Raw genomic sequence first — 22,419 nt, 5'->3', positions numbered from 1 at the left:
GAATCAATACCCGCCTGGTTGTACGTGTTGCACGTCGATTTTCACGGGAATTGGGCGGAGGGGCATAGTCCGCTGCATTCCAGGTGGGGTCTGCAGGCCTTAGAGGCAGCTCTCGAGCGAGGCGCCCCCCACAGGTGTTCTGAATGCAGAGGGAAGGCAGTCTGCAGATTTGAAGGGAATGTCCGAGCGTCGATGATTTCGAGAATAAGTCCATCTCTGAACCTCTAACACAAAGGTTTCTCTCGACTCTCTCTCTCCTCCTGTATTCCAACTGCATGTGTATATACACACGTAAAAGAAAATGACAAAATAAAAATGTCCAAATTTAAGCTTTCTATATGATAAGAATACCTTTTGGAATGATTTGGCTAAGCTTACTTGTCTTTATTTTTTAAAGTTTATTTACTTATTTTTGAGAGAGACAGAGTGGTGGGGGGAGGGGCAGAGAGAGGGAGGGAGAGACAGAATTCCAAGCAGGCTCCACGCTGTCAGCACAGAACCCAACATGGGGCTCGAAACCACGAACTGTGAGATCATCACCTGGGCCAACACCAAGAGTCGGACACTCAACTGAGCCACCCAGGCGCCCCGTAGCTTACTTGTCTTTAAAGCAACCACCACCTTCCTCATTGTTCCCCTGGTTGTTTTCAGAACAGTGGTTCTGAAACCACTTTGGACAGTGGTCCCAGAGGGACGGTTTGGACCGTGGTCCCAGAGAGACACTTTGGACAGTGGTCCCAGAGGGACACTTTGGACAATGGCTGCCTACAGTTGACGGTGAAAACCAGCAGAGATGCTGCCGTTTCAGTCATGTGACAAACTTAGATTTGTCTCCCGGTGGGAAGAATACTGACACAGGCCCCTCTGCCTCTTGTGTTTACCGTGACTTCTGGGGCCTAGAGCCCTGGAGACGCTTACGGATGTGGGGTCGACAGCCACCCTCACGTGGTCAGGAAGCAGCTCCCGAATCATCACCTCGGCACGTGCGGCTCACGCTGGACCCAGGCTGAGTCATCGCAGAGGGAAGCGCGAGGAGCCCGCCCTCCGACCTTGAGTAAGGACGGCCCAGGGGCCTCCTGGCTCCCACTGTTCTGTGCTCAGCAAGCCTGAAGACGCAGACAAGGCGGCCCCGCAGAGCGGCTGGGCCCCTGCTTTTGACTTACGAGAGTCTCCCACCCGTAACCCGTCCTGGCGCTTTCCTGAAATGCAAAGGAACCCCAGGCTGGGGGGGCAGAGTGACAGGGGAAAGAGAAGCAAACGTGATCTTGACTCCCGGTCTTGACTGTATAATCTCAGGAAATACATATGAGAACTCATTCTAAATTACAAAGTGTCCGGGGCAGCCGGAAAGCATCCGACTTCGGCTCAGGTCATGATCTCACGGTTTGTGAGTTCAAGCCCCGCCTCAGGCTCTGTGCTGACAGCTCAGATCTGGCCTGGAGCCTCTTCAGAGTCTGTGTCTCCCTCTCTCTCTCTGCCCCTCCCCAACTTGCTCATGTGTGCTCTCTCTCTCTCTCTCTCTGTCTCAAAAATAAATAAGCATTAAAAAATTTTTTAAATGAATTACAAAGTGTTGTACAAATGTCACTCCAAATGAAATCGGCAGCCATCTCCCACTTTTCCTGACTGGGAAGTAGGGTAAAAAGTACAGAAGTTTCCCAAGTACGATAAAAAGCCATGCTTTCGCGATGCCCTGTGAGCCCTGAGTCAGCGGCACCCGTTTAGCGGTAATCTCCAGGCTCCTAACGATCGTGTTGTCCACGTGTCAGAAGAATGGTCCTTATCCCTTACCTGACACGCTCCTGCAGGATGTACTCGAGGTCTCTGTGAATGTCAGGACAAAAGACTGTCGTGCCGCGGCCGGTAGGAGCCCCGCATGGAGGACGGGACTAGAGGGGCCGAGAGAGGTCTGCGCTGACCGTGGTGCAGGTGCTCTAAACTGCCGGCCTGCACGCCACACACTCAGAATCACCAAGGGCACAGTCAGCCCCCACCTCTGGGAAGGCCACGGCTGGTCATCTACACGGTGATGCACCAAAGATTTGTATTGACTTTTCCGTTTCAAGAGAAAATCCGAATGAAGGATTGCTGTTGACCTAAGTAAATAACTCATCAGAGCACACGTATAAATCCCTTTCTGTAGTGTTTTTTTATGACAGTGTGTGGTTATACTTCAGGACTGTTTGCCTAGTTACCCGAAGGGGAAGGAAACACAGTAGCCTAGGGAACCCTGTGTTGTCTGAGCTTTGGGGAACCAGGTTGTTTTGTGGTAGGCCAGGTTTTGAGCTTTTTTTGAACCACACACCCACACGCGTCATCCGTGGTCCATGTCATCTGAAGCCCAGTCAGCAAGGAACACGTACCTCCACCCCTCCCTCCAGAGTTCACCAGCCCCAGGACTGAAACACGGGCTGGAACGATGCAGTTGCCACGAGCAGACGCCTTGGGTCTCCCTCAGTTATAGTGACAAAGGAGCAAAATCCCCAAAAGAGGGCACCCCTGCTCTTTCCAGACAACCGTGGTTCCTTCCGGACGCGACCCGCATCTCACAAGTCCAAGCGGAAGCGATGAGGCCCCAGCACGTCAGGGAGATTCGGGCGCACCTGCGCCGCGTGTCGGGGTCCCGAGAACATCGCCTGCAGGACCCCGCGCGTGGCTGAGTGCGGACCCCTGTGCAGATCCACCAGCACCTTGGTGCTTAAATGATGGAGATACAGTGAGCCGTGTTTGAGGCGAAGCCAAAGAGTAGTCCTACTAGAAACACTGAAGTGTATATACATATCTGAAGTACAGATACGTGTGTGTGTGTATTTGTGTATCTTCATGCCACAAAGCTTGAGTTGGCTCACGCACCAGGAAACAATACAACATAAAAAGCACAGAGTGGAGGTCGACTAAAGTAAGACCATGGGTCTGCCCTACAGCAGTTGCTCAAAGCTGGACTTCTCATTGAACCCGGAGATTCCCAGATGCCCAAATGGAAAGTGAGACGCAGTCCGTTTGTTTTTTTTTAATTTCTCCCATTAACGTGGGAGGAAATGCGGCTGCACCACCTGTTAGCTGTGCAATCTCTGCCCGTGTGCTCATCTTGTGTCTTGGTTCCCCCCCAGGCAGGCAGGAGGGACAGCAGACGTACCCGTAGCTTAGGAACCAGCTAGGGAATGTGCACGTGTCTGACGCTCCCGTCTCCCACCGGGACCGTCAGCCCCACCGGCAGAACCAAGGCTCCTTGCCTTCCTCAAAGGATGCGCAGCTCTGTTGAGCCAGCTGTAAGAATTTCCCTCCTGTTTAAGTTGTTGTCTCAGATAACCCTGCGGTCGTCAGCAACTCTGGGGTTCTTGTCCGGCGAACGCACTGGTTAGTTGCACAGGCAAATTGAAATAAACTGGGTAACGAGCTTCCTCGTGCCCGGGCGCTGGGTGTGATGCACGCGTCCTCCTGGTGACCTCGCCTTGTGGGTCTCACGCGTGGCCCCCTCACATGCCTCCAGGGACCCGGGCGGGGTGGGGGTGTCCCTCCTGGTGGGAAGTGTCCATAAGAGCAGGACCAGGAGGAGCAACGCTGTGCCGCAGACAGAAAGATACGTTCCCTGAGTGCTTTCACGTAGCGTTAAAACAATCGTCGCTTTTTGTGGTTTCCAAGGCCTTTCCATGAGCAAAGCTCTTTGAGATGCTTTGTCGAGGAATCTTTGCGTTGAATCGATCCTGATTCGTAGATTAAGCTACAAAACTAGTAGGGTGTAGTCCTTACTGATAGAGGGTTGTCAGCTCAGTAATAGCTCTGTGCCTTCCTGGGGACCCCTCGTTAACTGTCTGTCTGGGGCGGTCCTCGGTGCCCTCCGAGAACGGCTGTTGCACCACCCACTCTTGGAACGCCGGCTGCTGGCTTTTGTTGCCACCTGTGGCTCGATGGCTGCCTGAGCCCTCTTACTCGTATGCGCACCAGGGACAGAATCCGTCCTGAGTGTGTCTTTGGGGGCAGATATAAACCGTAGAGTCAAAACCACGAGCCGAGAACTTGAAGGAACATTGGAAATCGTCTTGTCTGACCCCTTGTTGTAGAGACGAGGGCCTGACTGCCAGGACGGTTAGAGGCTCAAAGGCCACAAGGACAAGACTGTGGCTCCTGGCCCTGCTCTGAGCCCCACGGAGGGCACAATGGCTTAGCCCCGGGGGGCCCGGGGAGAACAGAGGCCGCTTCCGTTTCTATTTGACAGATACGTCAAAAACAGTGAGACAACCTAATACGTATTAGTCTGTGCGTTTCGGTGACTGTGATGGTACTTGTGCGTCTTGGACCCATGGACACCTGTGAAGATTTGCTGCGTCCTGGCAGCTCCCAGGCCGCCCCTTGCCCCCCCTCCCCAGCAAAGTCAATTCCCCGCTCCCCGAGCTTACCTATTTCCAGCCACGATGCCCTCCGGGGGGTGGGGAGTGGGGCAGAGCGCAGAGGCACCCGCAGTGACTGTGGGCGCTCAGGCCCCCTGGGACGTCTGCTTCTACTCGCCAGCCCCCAGCACCAGCTGCTGGACACATGGCTTGGCCACGTATCTAGGACTCTGGCCCGCAGACCTCTGGGCAGGACCCGCAGCCTCAGGCGCCTGCTGACGCCCTAACGGCCGAGCCCTGGGCGTCCAAGAGGAGCCACGCTGGGTGGAGCTCACCAGGGAGGACCGCCACCCAGCGTCTCCACCAGGGTGCAGCTGCCCCCGAGTGTCTGGCCTCCCTAACGAAATGCATCACGCCTTCGAGAGTCGGTATGCGTGTGACCCTTGGGTGGGCAGTGTTTACACGTAGGTGCGTGGAGGTGTGTGCGCTGTCTTCCCGGAGACAGGGACGCCTGAGGAAGGTAGTGGGCGAGCAGGACGGAATGGAGGCCGGTGCCTGGTGACCACGCACCCGTTCTGGCCGGACTCTGGGCCTCCCCGTCCTCTGCCGCTCGGACAGCAGTGTGGTCCGTGCACTTCTGCTGACAGCGCCAGGCTCTAACGTCCCCGGGACCCTGGCGGGCTTGTCTAGCTCCCGCCTGTCCATCACTGCGGTCCAAGCCACCGTTGGCACTCACCCAGGTGGTTCTGGGAGCCCCACCTGGCTCCTGCTTCTGGCCAGGCCCCGCCCTCACGCCCCTCCCTGTTCAGAGCCCGCCACCCTCCTCACAGTCTGTGGCTCCCAGTGGGCCCGGAGGCCTCCGACTGCACCTCCTGCACGGCCCTGCCTCCCTCACCCACCTGCTCTGCTCCTGAGCGCAGGGCCTTTGCACAGGCTGTGCCCTCCCTCTGTGCCCTCCTTCCCCAGACATCTGGAGGCAAGCTTCCCACCTTCCAGTCTGCACCCCCATGTCCCCTGCAGAGCAAAGACTCCGCAAAGACTCCTCTGACCCGCCTACTGAGAAGACAGCTGCATTGGCACGGGTGGGCTATGCCAGCCCACCCTGCAGACACCAAAATCTCAGAGCTCCGTGACACGGCTTTACCGTGTCACAGCCCGGCAAGGTCAGGCAGCTGTCCTCTCAGCAGCGACTCAGAGGCCCCGGCTGCTTCCCCTGGGGCCTGGGGAGCCGGGGGTGGCTAATCGTCAGGGAGCCGGGGTTCATCCCTTCCGCCGACACTCCCCGGGCCAGAAGCAGTCACGCGGCCCCGGCACACAAGCCCGTCCCGTGGCCCCGTCTGGCCGGGACAGGGGGACACTGCCCCCTGCTGTCTGGGGTTGGGCTCACCACGCCCGCGTGTGTTGTCGGCCTCCCCGCCACCTGTGGAAGGTGAGTCCATGTGGCGGACGCAGGGGCGTCCGTGTCCTCGCGGAGGGCCAGCCCCGTGTGGCTGAGTCCTCACCTGGCGATAACGCGGTGATCCGAGGGACACTGCCCCAGCCCGCTGCCCCCTCTTCCGCAAACTTCTCTGTTCCAAGATCCAGGCCACCCGGACTGCCCATCCTCAACCTGAGCTTTCCCCTCGCGAGAAGCTCGCCTCGTGTGCATAAGCGTCGGGCGTCAGAACACGCGTGTGCACGTGTGCATGTGTGTTATGCATCAGAACATGCATGTGCATGTGTGTGCATAAGCGCCACACGTCAACACGCGTGTGCGTGTGCATGCGCGTTGGCCACTTGCATGCACACTCATGTGCACACATGTGCTTCACTGACAACGTTATCTCTGAAACTCGGGGAGTGGCTTTGGTCCTTTGAAACTGGCAGATGCCAAGACTGCCTTCATCCCAGTGTTTTCCACAGACGTGGTTTGTAGTTTTGGGGCTTGCTGGTCAACCTGTTCCGTAGAAATTCCGCATGATGGTGAAACCCTGGCCACGCGGCCCCTGTGGGGAGCGGCTGCCCCCAGCTGAGCAGCTCGGTCCCACCTTCTGGTGCACCCTGCATGGCACGCCGCCCCGAGGATGCCCCCGGTGACAGCAAGGAGCCCCTGCAGACAAGGGTGTGGGGCACCGAGCGGGGCATCTCCTCACGGTCATGGCACGCCCTGCTGTCCTCGCCACTGACCTGCCCCAGCAGAGGCCAGTGTTGGCGGCTTCTTCACGGCCTTCTACGTTGGGAGACAGAACCCGTGTTTCACCTTCTAAAGAGAGCTGAGGAAGGTTTCTCCAAAGCAGGCCCGGGCTAGCACACGTTCCCAACACCTCCCCCAGCGTCTCCGCTGGTGAGGTCAGGTGAGGAGGGAGGGGGTACTGGGTCCAGAAGGAGGCTGGGAGGTGGCCGCGAGTGTCGCAAGGTCCAAGCCCAGGCCACGCTGCACCCGTGGAGGCTCACTGCAGAAGGAACGACTCTCGGGAGCACCGCGAGCTTGCTGGGCGTCCGGAGTCGCAGAGGCCTGATGGTGGCTGCCCTGTGCACTTGCCCCCACTGGCGTGGCCTTCGCCATAAAATGGGCGGCTAAGAGTCACTCGAGGCCATCAGAGCCACAATAGGACAACTGAAAGACTTCCAGAACAAAGAGGGAACACAGACCTTACAAAGGCACAAATAGCATCTGTGATGGGCTGTGGCCAGTGGACAGCACTGTGTCCCAGCCTGAGACCCGGGGACTCAGAATCCTCCGGGCCTCTGTCTATGGATCCCTTCATCTGACCCGCTGCTGTGCTCGTGGGTCTCAGGCCCCCAGTTTGAAAGCACCCGCGTGTGGCTCCCCCAGTAAAAGTTACGTTTCTCGCTTCCTCCGCATACCCAGCCCGGACTCGCGGGGTGAACTCAGGAGCTGCCGTGCGGCTGTGGACTGTGTCCTCCTGACGCCTCGGCCGCCAGGAGCGCGTCCAGGGGCCGGGGACCAGCCCGCGGGCAGAGCAGTGCTCACACCCTCTCTGCCCGCCGCAGTTCGGGAGGGGGCCCTACCCTGTGGTGCTCTCCTCCTGCCGCGGGAGGGACCTGCGTGTTTCTATAGTGAATCCTCTCGGGGTGAGCCTGCCCGCGTCCTCACTTCCGCCGAGAGCGTTACCCTGGATGGTTTTTAACTGAAGGAAGGAAGTCTTTAAAGGAAAGTAAAACACCATGCTACGTTCCAGTTTAGCGGCACCGCGGGCCGGACACGGGGCCTCGCAGCTGTCCTTCCCCAGCACACGGACTGACCCCTCTCCTGTCCACACCAGTGGCGACTGAGTCGTGCTCTGCAGGTGCATTCTGACCGGTTCTGCCCTCGGAGCTGTGATGTGCCACTTCCTAGGAAGCTGTCCGTGGTCCTTACGCCTCCCTGTCCCTCCCGCACGCGCGGGCCCAGTGGCCACAGCCTCCTAGCTCACAGCAGCTGACGGGTGAAAGTCGGGTCCTTGCTTCACCCAGACTTCCTGCTGTGTGGAATGTCACCAGGCTCCAGATCCAAAGAAACAGTCCCACGTCTGTGTGGTAGGGGACAGCTGTGATGATGGTGACAGGCGGGCTTCTAATCTAGACGATGAACACAGCTCAGTGCCAGCAAATTTGATGTTATCGTTCGTGGGGTCAGAGGTGGCTGGAGATGCCCGCGTTCGGGGGGTCAGAGGTGGCTGGAGACACGTCATGTCGCCAGCAGGTGAAATCCAGGTCAACGGATGCAGTTCGTGCGCATTCTAACCAGAATGTTTCATTAGGTAGACTTTGAGTATCCGGGCCGTTTTTATTTCAGGACTTTGCAGATTATATAAAATGTGTACAGGAAGGGACCCCTGCCTTCCTCCCTGTCTCTCTAACGCCGGGGGGGGTCTTACCTCTGCCTCTAGCTGAAACTTTTGTATTTCAGTGACTTCAAAAAATGATGTCTTACTGTTCAGTTTCTTTTTCTCGGAGTCTTTCTTAAGAACCAAAGACACCATGAGCGCGTGCTGTAACCGGTGGTCCCGTAACCGGAATGTGACCCTTCGTCACTGTGGCGTGCCACACGTGGAGGGACGAGGGGATGGGGCACTTGCCTCCAGATGATAACGCTCTGTAAGGTCCTCGCAACGCTCGCTTCTCAGATTCCGGGTCATCTCGGGGCCTCAGGACAAGATTTGTCCATCATTCTGCCGGCCTGTGCGGCACCTGCCACAGCGGACTGGAATCTGTGCTCACGCTCGCCCACGCGTGCGCTGACACGCTCACACTCGCCCATGCGTGTAGAGACACGCTCACCCTTACACGTCCTCGCACACGTGCACAGACACGCACTCACACGTGCATGGACACACGTGCTCACCCTCACACACACAGTAAGGGGTCTCCCGTGACCCCAGGCTGGGTCAGAGGCCCGAGGGTGGAGGTGCGCCTGTCTGCAGGCACGGGGGCAGCCGTGTGGACCGCGAGGCTCCGCGCCCAAGGAGCGAGCGCCGCTCCAGCTGTGCGGTGGAGTGTGCTGACAGAGGGCTTCCTGGGGGCCTCCCTGTAGGCGGTGGCTTGCCTGGACGGATGACTAAAGGGCTTCAGTAGGATCGGGAAGCCTGTGCTCTCAGGGCTGCTTCGCGGAGCACGGTAGTCGCCGGGGCTGTTTTTCTTGGGAACAGAGGGGCAGGATGTTTATCCCGCAGGACTTGGGGGGGTCCCTTGGGCATTTCCCTCCTGAGCAGCGGGTTGTGGTTCCGGCTTTTCCAGTACGTAGGAATCGGCCTCATCCTTCAGGGGATGCTGTCTGGTCCCCTGAGCCATTCTTGCTCTCACTGTCATTCCAACTGAGTTAGAGAAATAAAGGCCTGAGATCCTGTAGGGGTGGGGAGCCAGCTGGGGGGGAGGGGGCCACAGGAGGACAAAGAGAAAGTGTGGACACCTTGGCCCTCGGGCAGGGCGGGAGCCCCAGGGGCTGAGACGTCAGGATCACGGTCGTGTCTTCTGCACACGCCCCTTGGATTCCAGGAAATGTTCTTTCCAAGTTTGCGTGCCCGGGACGATCGGCGGCGGGCTGGTGCGCTCGGAGATGTGCCTTAGAAGTATTGCACAAACCGGTATGAATCTTTCAAAGGCTGTCGCTTCTAAGCCATTCACAGAACTTGCGCTCGTCAGTGGCCACGCGGTGTGTGTAGAGCTGGGGCCCCGTCATCGAGTGCACAGTGACTCGGTAGCTGGCAGCCGGCTCCCACAAAGCTCACGAAGGGGGAAATACATAGTTTGACATTTAAAGTATAAATAGAACGCCATCTTCGCGTTTCAGAACCCTAGTTTATCTTCGAAAACGGTAACAGACTATGTGAGTCTTCAAGTCCTTATTTTTGCAACCATGTCTGTCCTCGGCCAGATCCACGAGCCAGAAGGGGAGGGCTCACTGCCAGATCGTCCCAATGAGTCAGCAGCTCCCAGGTTTCCAGACACTTCCGTGGAGCCGCGGTGCTCCGGGGACATGCAGCTTCTCGGAGTCAAGAGAGGACAAGAATGCGGGAATAGAATTACTCGCGGAAAGCGTGTGGCCTCTGTCATCGCTGCCGTCACTGGGTTCAGGGCCTCGGCAGTGACAATGTCCACACTCCGAGAAACCTGAAACGGCGCCTGTGCCTGTGGCTGCAGGGGTGGGCTTCCTGCGGGGAGTCGAGGGTCATCAGGGGGCACCCAGTGGTGAGCACGTAGCACACCTGCGAGTGAGCAGAGACCGTGGTCGGTAGGGGCGGGGCTGGACAACAGCGCTCCCCCTTCCCTGCACACCTGAGGCCTGGCTTCCCAAAGTGAGGATGTTCAAACCACCGGGCATCACGTCCAGGTCCCCCTGGAGCTCCCCACGTGGCTTGGACCCTACACTTGCAGGAACTTCAAAGACAGAAAATAGAGCAATGTTTTCTTTGCTCAGATTTAAACGGGGGCCGGGCTGCGACGCTCTCACCACACGGCCCATATCGCCTACTGCATCCCGCGAAGGTTGTCTTCTTATTTGAAATAGGAATCACTTGTCCCACCGATCTTTATCGTGCAACGCTTTCGCCCCAGGCCGCGTCTGAATGCAGGGGTACAGCACTGAACAGAACAGCCGGGACCCTGCCCGACTGGAGATTGCTTTTGAATGGGGTTCAAATCCCGCCTCTTGCTTAATAAGTGCGTGTTTTCTGTTTTGACCTTGTTGGGCCTCGCTGTTGACATCGGTAAAACAGAGCTTATAATAGCGGCAATCTGTGGGGAGCGAAGTCAGTAACGGGCCTAATACGCCGACCTCGTAAGGACGACATTTACTTTTCCTACCTTCCCCCCCATATGGGCCATCCTGGCACCTCTTTGTTCCACAGCCACCTTCTCAGCCGGGGGTCCGGTCCCTGCCTGTGTCATCCTCAGGGGACAGCACTCCTGCAAGCTAAGGGTACTAGCCATTGGGACCACTTCTCGTCTGCTTCTTGTTGAGTGCGTGAGCCCCGGGAGGGGATTTGAGCAGGAGTGTGCTTCCCAGTGGAGACAAAGCCAGAGAGACCCCTGTTACACTGAGATCTTTGATTCTCAGCCCACAGCATCCTTCGTACCGGCCTGGCGGTCCTGTGCGGAGGCCACAGTACAGAAGATCGTTACATTTCTATCTCTGCAGTGGTTTTCAGTAATCCTGTGATTGTAAGTTTTGCTCAGAATCTGCTCCTGACGAGTAATAGATCTAATTATTTTATTGCATAGATACATCACCGTCAGTGCGCTCGCCGGCATTAGGAATTAAATACTCAACATGGTTTGGCTTCTTTCCATTGCGTGGAAAATCTGAACGCATCCCCTTTTTTGTTCTGGTGTCTCTTCTGTTTTGTTGAAAAGTTGTAGTAAAGCAACGCGAGTGAAGTGACCTCTGTCATCGCTTTCATCGTTCGCGGCTTTATTGAGATGCGATTTCTAGCCCATCGAGTTCACGGAGATGGGCAGTGCTCACCATCACCGAATCCAGAAGCTTCTTGTCCCAGAGACCACACGCACCGATGGCGGTTCTCCGCCCTCTCTGCCACCTCCAGTCCCCGAACCACTAATCCACGTTCTGTCTGTGGATCTGCACACTTCTGTCATTTCGCTCAGCGCTTTGCAGGTCTGTCCACGTGGCGGGGTGTCTCGGGCTTCGCTCCTTGGGGACGCCCCCGTGCTGTCGGTCCCGTCCCGGCTGGTGGGTGTGTGGGCTGCCTCTTCATCCTGCCTAGTGTGAGCCCCGCTGCTGTTTACGGCCTCGGTGGTTAGAGGTGTTTGCTGGCTCGGGCGGACGCCTACCCGCCGTGGCTTTATTTTGTTTGCACGCCGAGCTCCAGAGGGCAGGCTGTCTGCCTCTGCTTCCATGTGGATGTCTGCCATTTGCATTTGGGTGTTTGTCAAACACCGTCCACCGCCCCCTGGAAAAGTGCATTTTCGTGTCTGATTCGCTCAATCCGTGAAGATGTCCGGTGCGCAGGCAGCGCAGGGATGGAGAGACCCTAGATATTTCTTCTCTAGCCTCCGTGAACTGTTGTGGTCATTGGGTGATCACTTTCCAATGTAACTTCTCTAAGCCGACACTTCCCTGGACTAAAAGCCCACCGCTCACACCTTCCAAGATGGGTGCCTCTTCCTGTACCCAAGGAACAGGATGTGGAGTGAGCAGGTGGAGGTGGTGGGAGGAGAGGAGGTGATGGGAGCAGGGGGAGGTGGTGCGAGCAGGGGGGGAGGTGGGAGCAGGGAGAGGTGGTGGGAGCAGGGGGGAGGCGGTGTGAACGGAGGGGAGGTGATGGGAGCAGGGGGAGGTGGTGTGAGCAGGAAGAGGCAGTAGGAGCAGGGGGGAGGCAGTGTGAGCAGGGGGGAGGCGGCGTGAGCAGGGGGGAGGCGGTGTGAGCAGGGGGGGAGGCGGTGTGAGCGGGGGGGAGGTGATGGGAGCAGGGGGAGGTGTTGCGAGCAGGGGGGAGGTGGTGGGAGCAGGGGGGGAGGTGGTGGGAGCAGGGGGGGAGGTGTTGCGAGCAGCGGGGGAGGTGTTGCGAGCAGGAGAGAGGTGGTGCGAGCAGGGGGGGAGGTGGTGCGAGCAGGGGGGGAGGTGGTGGGAGCAGGGGGGGAGGTGTTGTGAGCAGGGGGGGAGGTGGTGGGAGCAGGGGGGGAGGTGTTGCGAGCAGGGGAGAGGTGTTGCGAGCAGGGGGGAGGTGTTGCGAGCAAGGGGAGGTGGTGGGAGCAAGGGGGGAGGTGGTGCGAGCAGGGGGGGAGGTGGTGCGAGCAGGGGGGAGGTGGTGGGAGCAGGGGGGGAGGTGGTGGGAGCAGGGGGGGAGGTGTTGCGAGCAGGGGAGAGGTGTTGCGAGCAGGGGGGAGGTGTTGCGAGCAAGGGGAGGTGGTGCGAGCAGGGGGGGAGGTGTTGCGAGCAAGGGGAGGTGGTGCGAGCAGGGGGGGAGGTGGTGGGAGCAGGGGGGGAGGTGGTGCGAGCAGGGGGGGAGGTGGTGCGAGCAGGGGGAGGAGGTGCGAGCAGGGGGAGGAGGTGCGAGCAGATGGAGGTGGTGGGATCAGGGGGAGGCGGTGTGAGCAGGGGGGAGGCGGTGTGAGCAGGGGAGAGGCGGTGCGAGCAGGGGAGAGGCGTTGCGAGCAGGGGGGAGGCGGTGCGAGCAAGGGGAGGTGTTGCGAGCAGGGAGGAGGTGTTGCGAGCAAGGGGAGGTGGTGCGAGCAGGGGGGGAGGCGGTGCGAGCAGTGGGGGAGGCGGTGCGAGCAGTGGGGGAGGCGGTGCGAGCAGGGGGGAGGCGGTGCGAGCAGTGGGGGAGGCGGTGCGAGCAGGGGGGAGGCGGTGCGAGCAGGGGGGAGGCGGTGGGATCGGGGGAGGCGGTGGGATCAGGGGGAGGCGGTGCGAGCAGTGGGGGAGGCGGTGCGAGCAGGGGGAGGCGGTGCGAGCAGGGGGAGGCGGTGTGAGATCCCGGCTCTGCCCGTTCAGGTGTGAGTGGCATCTGTGAAAACGGTATTTTAGGCAGATGTGGATGGCTCAGCTTTGACGTGTTCTGCCTTTGTTGTCCCTCGACTCTGGGACCTCTGGAAGCAGAGGGAGAACGTAGCCCCCTCACGTGACAGCGCGACCATTGCTCAGTCCGTTACAAGACGCAGGATATTCATGCAGATCAAAAGCTTCGCATCCTGTAAACCACTTTCTGGTGAGGACTTTTCATGCACTGCATTTGAACTTGTGTGGACATACAGGCCGAGGTGACTCTGCAACCCACCCCTGCCGTGCCGTGAGGGACACTGGCCTTGGGTGATGACAGCAAGCAGTGACACCCGCTCAGTGCCCGGGGGCCTGCACAGCCACCTGGCAGGTTACATCACACAGCTGTGGCTCAGATACTCAGGGACCAGGAACCGGACCCCAGAATTCACCCAAGACTGGTGGAAATGAGCACACTGTCCCTGTGATCAAAAGTTTGAATGTCACGTTTGGTTCAAGGGGACTGATTCCCCGTAGAGAACTTTGTAAACACACACCCACGTAAGAGCATAGATACGAGCTTACTTCCGTGCGGTGGAAACGCTGACTTTCTGCTTACAATTTCCTTTCGGAATTACCAACCTAGTCAAGGTTCATGGAACAAAACATGAGAGATTATCATAAGCACCCCCGTGGCTAATTTAGGATTTTCATACATAAATCTTCAAAAGTACTTAGGGGATTTTTGCTGTTTCTTCAGTTGGACACCCTATGACATCAGATGGTATCTGACGATAGGATCGTGATAAACGGTCTTGAGATGGTTTCCAGAAAAGAAACTAAACCAAAAAATGTATTCGTGTGCCCTTCACTGAAACAACATATATCTAAGAAGAGTTAGAGCAGCAGGTGAGCTGAAGAGGGCTCACCTGAGGCCATCTGTGTAAATGGTATCTTGGAATGTCTTTTTCTCCCCGTGTGTCTGGCCGGACATCGCTGTTTCTTAATCTGAATAACCACGTCTCGTTGCCTGAGTTTTTAAAAGCATTCCCCTGAACATTTCTTAACCTGAAGAGTTTTCAAGTTATTTTTATCCTTCAACACTAGCAGCAGCTAACACGGGCTGGTACCAGGCTGGCACCGTGTCGGCACTTTCTCGGTGCTGGACGCTGCTTGTGAAAAGCAGACATTGTTGAAGAACCCCCGTCTCCGCGGTGCCAGACATTTGACGGCATTGTTCCTTGGCTCCCAGGGACAGAAAGTGCTGCTGAACAGATCTGCAACTGTCCCCAAGAAGAGACCTAAAAATAACTCTCTCATTTACTAAAATGTAAATGTATCGATTATTTGTTGACACTGGGAGCCGTGGGCGATGCCGTCCTGTTTCTGACCCGTCCTGGGTAAGGCGTGACCAAAGTATTCTCTGAATACTTACGAAATAGCATTAATGTTTCGAGGTGCGACGGTCAAGCTTGAAATTGTTTCAGCTGAGAGAAGGGAGGCCGGTCACGGACCCCTGTTTCCTCTTCGTCTGGTCACAGCACACGCCCCCCGTAAGGCGGTCTGGTGCCAGTGTCCGATCTTCTCGGAAGACCAAGGACACAGTTTCTGGAACCTGTGTCTTTGGCTGAAAGCATGAGAAAGCTTGCCACTTTCCGTGCACCTGCTCTCTGCTCCCTTCAATCCGGAACACCCGCAGCTATGCAGTCAGCAAGCAAAAGTTCCAAAAAGATCTCAGAGGCTGTAGACGCTGGCAGCTCTTTCCATTTCGTCGTGAATGGTGCTTCTTCACGTCCACACTGGAGAGCTCCAAGTTTGACTTCTGTTGTGCTGTGATTCGTAGGAATGGCTCAGCTTTTACCTGGTTTCAAATAGATGAACTCCGCTGCAGTCCTCACTTCCGTTTTCTACAGGCCTTTATCGGTAATTTTTCCAAAATAAGCAGTCGTGTGTCATCTGATGAGTTAGCGAACAAACTTCAGAATTGTAAAGGAAGGAAGGGGCACCTGGGGGCCTCAGTCGGTTAAGCGTCTGACTCTTAATTTCAGCTCAGGTTGTGATCATGGGATCCCATGGGATCATGGGATTTCAGCTCAGGTCACGGGATCGAGCCCTGTGTCGGGTTCCAAGCTGAGCGAGGAGCCTATTTAAGATTCTCTGTCTCCCTCTCTCTCTGCCCTCCTCTCTCTCTCTCTCTCCCCCCCCCTTTCTCTCTAAATTAAAATTTAAAGAATTTTTAAGATAACGAATCATAAAATAATCATCATTAATTTTACTCATTACGTTAAAACCAAATGCATTTTTATCACCACCTTATGGGTCAAGCCACAACACCTCCACAGCACAAGGAACACCTTCCCGTGCGTCCTGGCACTGAGTGCAAAAAAAGAGTTACGTAGATTCTTGGGCTCTGGGGCTCACAGTTCGCTGACTTCTCCTGAAGTTGCGTGATGTGTAACTGTCCGTTTTGTATCCTATGGAGGCCGCATGGCTAATTAGTCCTGTTCTTAGAGCTGAAAATTAGATTATAGATGACAGGGGCCAATAAGCTTTCTCTGTAAAGGGGCAGGCGGTAAATGTTTTAGGCCAGATGGTCCGTTTGGTGCTTACTCAACTCTGTTTTTGGAGCATGGAAGCGAACACAGATGCTTTTGTCAGTAAATGAGCAAGGCCGCGTTCCAATAAAACTTTATTTATGGACACCGACATTTGAATTTTATATACTTTCCATGTGTCATGAAATACTATTTTTTTCCTTCTAAACTATTTAAGAAAGTAACAAAAAAAAATTGTCGGCTTGCAAGCTGTACAAGAAAGGAGACGGGCCAGATTTGGCCGTGGGTGTAGTTTGCAGACAACTTTTGCGTCACTGATGATGCAAATGGCCTGCTAACCAGTAAAGTCGTGATGATTTCTGCTCAGTTCAGAACAGGAATGAAGCACTGTGCCTATAGCCAGTCAGAACATTTCCTGTGCTTGAAAAACGGTCCACGAAGTAACTGACGAAGGATTCCTTCATTAAGCAAGTGCTGTATGCACACACGTGCTGGTGTGCGTGTGTCCGTGCACACAGCCGCACAGATGTCGCGTGCATGCATGCACCCATGCATGGCAGCACTCCCTTCCAGGCCCTTCCAGGCCTTTCTGGGCCCTGTGGAGGTGGGACTACAGGGAGACTGAACAGAGACGTCACACATCCGGGACAGTATGTCCGTCTAATTCCCAGGACTCGTTACGAAGCAGCGTGAAAAACCACACGATATGGTAGCAGAAAGCTCGGGTTGGCATTTCTCCTCGCTGGGTGCTGGCGGGTAAGACCGCCCAAGCATGACTGCGTCACGTGTAAAATTGGGGCGGTGACGTACGTTCTTTGTGGAGATGTGTCCAAGCGTCTGTAACCCCCAGGTCCCCTCGTGCCGGTTCTTAGAGAGGCCACTGCCACGCTTCGGAGCTGTTGGTTCCGAACCTGCCCTCCGTGCTGTGACGTGTTCTCACGCTCTTGTCCTTTCAGCCGCTGCTGTTCCCGTTTCCTTTCATCTAAGATTTCTGACACCAGCTCTTAATTCCCATGCGGATCGATTAATCCTTCAGCGGATCGATCTATTGGGTGATTCACTGAACGGCCTCCTGCCAGTGGTAACTGGGCTAAATTATTGGCCCTGGTACGGACCGAAGCCGTCGTGCGCGGGGAGGGTTTTTAAACGTTTAATTTGCTCGCCGTCTTCAAGGGGGATTATCGATCACCTTACTACTCCCTGCTGTGGCTTCGAGTTTGTGTGGAAATACCCTCCAAGTGCAACGGTGTTTTATTTCAGAATCGTGTCTTTCTGTAATTGGTTCACGTGCCCTGACTCAGGGGGTCAGTTGGATGGACCCCCCCCCGTCCCCCTGCACCCCGCCTGGGGCCACGTCCCCTCTGTCACCAGCGCGTGCCCTGTGCCTGCCCTCACCAAGCATCAGCGTGGCTCCCGGAACCTGATGTGCACGGAGCAACCTCCCCCCACCGCCGAGAGGCCGTCCACCCCTCAGGGAACAGACGCTCCCCCGGTGAAGGTGAGGAACCTCCCCACAGTCACAGAGCCGGTCAGTGCAGCCTCCACCCAGAGGGTCTGTTCTTTACTAATTTCTGCGTCCCTCCTGGAGAGCCCACCGGCATCCGCTCCCCCATCCCGCTCACTGACCTTCAGCCAGGACTGTTGGGAGCAGCCCTCCAGCGGTCTCTCTGTGCCTCTGGCCAGTCTCTCCAGAAGCTGGACACACTCCTGACAACAGGGCATCACTGGAGAAGGATATCCGAGTGCTTGGTCAGCCAGTGCTCGGAAACAGGAGGCCTGATGTGGAGCGAGCCTCCCTGGTCTGTCAGTTTGTCCCAAGAGATGACGTCCCTGTTCTGCCCGCTGGATCAGCAGGCAGTCGGATGGACGGGAGGGTGCGGGCTGCTCGGGACCCGAGGGCAGGCCAGGCGGAGGGCAGGGGTCGGCTGCCAGAGCCAGATGGCCTGAGCCTCCTCCTGGGACCCAGGGAGAGCGTTTGGAAGTAGGGAAAGAAAGCTGGAAGGAAGATGGTCGCACAGGCCCCAAGGTCAGCGAGGCCTGCAGGACAGACAGCTTCCGCCCGAGAAGGTGGCGTCCTCCGACGGGAGAGGGGCCCCCGTGGGTTCCTGAGGGTGCCCGAGAATGCACGTACACAGGGGCCTGAGCGGAGGGTGGGCGCTGGGAGGGCGTGGGAGACCGGAAGGAGCCGGTAGAGCCGGTGTGGCCCGGATCGGTTCTCCAGGCACCCCCACACTAGGAAACAGACCTATGTTCAAGTCACAGCATTGGCTTTCCAGCAAAAGTCCTTTAGCGGCATGGTGGCGTCAACGTGACCCGTCACACCCAGTCTCCCCAGCACACGCGTGCCCATGCACACACACGCACGCACACATGTACACTCGTGCACACGCTCGCGTGCATGCACATGCACGTGTACACATGTGCACACATGTTGCATTTACATGCACACGAGCACATATACGCATGCACACGTCTACATGTGCACATAACACACACATGCACGTATGTGCATGCACACACATACACACATGCATACTGTTACATGCACACACATGCACACATACATACGCTTACATGTACACATATGTGCATGTACTTCCATGTGTGCACAAATGCACAGGCACGCACACATGTACACTCACACTGTTACATGTATGTGCATGTATGAGTACACGTGTGCACACGTGTGCGTTTACATGCACATATACACATACACACGTGTACACATACACACACCCACATGTGCACACAATGCGCACATGCACATATATGCACACATGCATACTCTTACATGCACGCATGCACTTACATGTACACATATGTGTGCATGCACTCACATGCACACGCTCACATGTGTGCACAGATGCACAGGCATGCACACACATGCATGCACACACACAAGAGGAGCAGAGGAATCAGGAGCAGCAGAAAGGCACTGTCACCAAGCTCTGCACAATGCACACACCGTTACAGGTGTTGCGTGTGCCTCCCTGCCCTCCACCTTCTCCCAGCAGGTGACTGTCTTTCCCACAGTCCTACAGAGAGGAAGTCTGAGGCAGCACCCAGATGGTACCTGCTCCAAAGGCTCCTTAAAGTAGGAAGTCACCTCCCCTCCGACCTTCTTTGACCGCTGCACACGGCACTGGGAGACTCTGACAGCACAGGGGCCCCCCTGCCCCCCTGCAGTCGTCCTGCCACGTGGCCTCCGAGAAGAGACCCCTCCTCTGCTTTTGCAGCATTTTCTTCCCTTCTTAATAGTCACTGTGGCAGGGGCTGCATGCAGACTCAGCCTCGTTCCTGGTGCACGATGGCCACCGCCAGCAAAGCCATGCACTTGGCTTTCCTGCTTTGGCCTGATGTGCACCTGCTCCCCCCAACACCGCCCCCACGGGTGCCCCTCACACACATTTGCTGTAAATGCGTGAGCATACACGCAGGGGGGTCAAGGTGTGGGGCGCGTGTTTGAGCTTTCCTCTGTGGTACTTCTTCTCCCACAAAGGAAGCAAGCACCTGTTCACATCTCCTGGCCCCCGAGGAGGACTGGGAGCAGGGGGTGGGGGACCTGACTGCCCCGAGCCAGGACGAGGGCTCCTCGACTTGTGACGTGCCCCGGACGGGGCTCCCGGCCCCCAAGAGACCCTGAGCCGCCCCTGGATCTCCTTCTCAAGCCTGTGCCGAGTTGGCCGTCTTAAGGGTGCGCTGGGCAGCCTGGGGTGGCCCCGTGGCTGGTGGGGAAGGTGGCAGCCTGAGCTCTGGGCGTGGAGCGCTTGCCCACGACATTTCCAGCCCAGCTACTCTGTGCGGCGTTTCAGGGTGTGATAACGCACATCAGATGACATTGTGATTTTCACACAAGTCAGCCGTGAGGTCACAGACCCGGCTGGGAGATCTCAGACCTGCCCAGGATTGCAACAGGGACAAGGGCTGAACGGGGTCAAAGTGAAGGAAGTGACCTGAGCACAGGTTGGGGCCAGCAGGAAGGGCTCGGAGCGCGGGCTGCTACTTTGCAGCTGTTGACAGTCGTGACCCAGGGCCAGACGGCTTCTCCCAAGGAAAGGTTACTATCCTGGCTGAAGGCGTCTGCACAGAGCTTAAACGTGATGCCCGCTGAGCTCTGGAAAGCCACTGTTGAACTTGTGTTTGGGCTAAAGGTAAACCAAGACGGTTTAAAGGTGATGTTTAAGGTGCATGATGCTGTTTTCGTGTTCTGAGGATGTTTCCACTTTTCTTCACTGTTTGCTGCACTGACTGTAGCTCGTCGAAGCCTGGAGTCTTGTCACCTTCTTGTTTGTTTTCTGAGGCCAAATTTTGGGGGAGAAGGAGAAGTACGGAAAGCTGGAAGGGATTGGACCGGCATTTCCTCCTGCAGTTCCCGTTCATGTATTGAAGTGTTTGCACTTTAAAATCGCTGCAGGAATCTAAGCGCGATGCGTGGGGCCCGCTTCCAGAACGGGCAAATCTGCGTCAGCCAGGCTGGCGTTGGGACCACAGCACAGGTCGGTGTTGAAAGCTCCCCGACGTTCCCTGGGGGAGAGGACGACACCCGTGTTCATGAGTGAGACCCCCCCTGCCCTGAAGGCGGTTCCTCAGTGGTGACACAGGTCCTGGGCCACTCGGGGGAGACTGTGGGGAAGGTGGCACCGACACCCGCCACCTCGGTGGCCCTGGAGCCCAGGGGATGCCTCTAAAGGTGCTCTCACCACGCCCTGAGATTTCTGTTGACTTGGTCTGGGGGCGGGGCGTCCAGAGGCTCGGACGGAGGGGAGTGTGGCCCGCATTGGGAGTGTACGTGACAGCCTCTCTGGGCGGTCGTGTTGATTCGGTGGATGCCCACCCCTCCGCCCGCCCGAGGCTTCCCGCTCTGCAGGTGCCCCGTGATCAGAATCCCTGCGGAGCTTTCTCAACACGCAGACCGGGGGCCAGCCCGGCTTCTGGTCAGCAGGCCTGGCACAAGCCAGAGAATCTGCACTTCTGGCAAGTTCCCAGGCGATGCCGACGCTGCCTGGAAGCTGTCCTGTCCCCCCCTCCCCCCCTCCCCCCCCTCAGAGCTTTGCCATAAGCCGTGCTGATTCTTATCCCCTAAACTCCCGGGTCTGCACTTTGCTCCAGCCCCCAAACGCTGACCCCAGCCCAGCCTCCATCATCCCTGGCCTGGTTGACCCCTCAACCTCTCTGCTGTTCCCTGGCTCTGGCTTTTTTCCTCAGTGGAACCAGGAGGGCTTTCTGAAAACATACCTCTGGTTATGTTGTGTCCCAGTTGAAAAGGCCTTTCTGTGGCATCTCGTGCTCATAGAATAAAGAACAAAGCACATTACGTGACCTTCAACACCCAGCGCGCCCACACTCGGCCTGCTGGGACCACGTTCCCCTCCGTGTCCAGGCCCCTTTCCATCTCCAGCCCTGGTGTCTGGCTGACCCTTTCTCACCCCAGGCCACAGGGAAGCTAAGTTTCTCTCACCCCCAGGCCCTCCCACTGACGAGATTCTTTCTTTCGTGTAAAGCCCGTGTATTTATCTGTGAGGTTGTCCTATGAATTCCCGTCTCCTAATCTGCGAGCGCACGGGGACAGGAGCCCGGTTTCATTCGCCTCCGTCTGCTCCCCAGCACGCAGCAGACACGGATGCGTTTTCTGTTGCTGCATAACCAGTCGCCACACTCTCAGCAGCTGAAAACACAACTTGTCCGTGACGTGCTGGGTTCTCTGCCCAGCACCACCCAGGGTGACGTCAAGGGGTCAACCAGCTCGGACCCTTATCTGGAGGCCGGGGGGACATCCGGCTCCAGGTTCATGCAGGTTGTTGGCAGAATCCAGTTCTGTGTGGTTGTTGGGATGAGATCCCCATTTCTTTGTTGGCTGTCTTCTGGGGTCGCCCTCAGCTCCTAGCGGCCAATCTCTGGACCCTGCACGTGGACCCTGTGTCTCTAAAGCCAGAGACGGTGCTTTCCACCTTTTGTTGCTTGATCGAGAGTCTCTCTAACCTCTGCCTCCACTGCCAGCTGAAGAAAACTCTCTGCCTTCAAAAGGCTCCTGTGGTTGGAGTAAACGGTCCCAGATAATCTCCCTTTTTCCATGTGACATAATATAATCACAAGGGATGCCTCATCATGTTTGTAAGTTTTTTTAGGATTATACAAGGGTGAGAATTATTGGGGGCAGTTCGAATTCTGCTAAACGTAGGAATGAAATGAGTATGGGGGGGGATGTATACATGGATGGCTGGACAGATGGGTGGGTAATTGGATGGGTAGATGGATGGATGGCTGGTGGATGGGTGAGTGATTGGGTGGGTGGATGGGTACATGGGTAGGTGGATGGATAGTGGGTGGATGGATAGATAGATGGATGGATGGGTGGGTAGGTGGATGGATGGATGGATGGATGGATGGATGGGTGGGTGGATGGGTGGATGGGTGGATGGATGGATGGATGGATGGATGGGTGGATGGATGGAAGGATGGATGGATGGGTGGGTAGGTAGATGGATGGATGGATGGATGGATGGATGGATGGATGGATGGAAGGATGGGTGGGTGGATGGAGGGATGGAGGGATGGGTGGATGGATGGTGGATGGATGGGTAGATGGATGGCGGATGGGTGGTGGGTGGACAGTGGA

At 56.8% G+C, this 22,419-nt stretch overlaps 2 protein-coding genes across 19 annotated transcripts in view; both read left to right on the top strand.

Annotated features, from left to right (window-relative positions):
* LOC122203528 (myelin basic protein) overlaps positions 1-22,419 on the top strand; it is a 118,901-nt gene that overhangs the window by 51,556 nt on the left and 44,926 nt on the right. The window lies entirely within an intron of this gene.
* On the top strand, positions 15,788-18,288 carry LOC122203530. The gene is made up of 2 exons (XM_042910473.1): positions 15,788-17,301; positions 17,394-18,288. The coding sequence occupies exons 1-2, from the start codon at positions 16,627-16,629 to the stop codon at positions 17,748-17,750; spliced, it is 1,032 nt and encodes a 343-aa protein (XP_042766407.1). The 5' UTR covers positions 15,788-16,626; the 3' UTR covers positions 17,751-18,288.

The sequence above is a fragment of the Panthera leo genome, chromosome D3, assembly GCF_018350215.1.
Source record: "Panthera leo isolate Ple1 chromosome D3, P.leo_Ple1_pat1.1, whole genome shotgun sequence".
NCBI classification, from domain to species: domain Eukaryota; kingdom Metazoa; phylum Chordata; class Mammalia; order Carnivora; family Felidae; genus Panthera; species Panthera leo.
Note: the sequence above shows the minus strand (reverse complement) of the source record. Positions and strands in the feature narration are given on the sequence as shown.

Coding starts and splice junctions, on each gene's coding strand:
- LOC122203530 (XM_042910473.1), top strand. CDS start 16,627: ATGTGTCCAAGCGTCTGTAACCCCCAGGTCCCCTCGTGCCGGTTCTTA. Junction 17,302..17,393: donor CAGACGCTCCCCCGGTGAAG/GTGAGGAACCTC, acceptor CCTCCTGGAGAG/CCCACCGGCATCCGCTCCCC.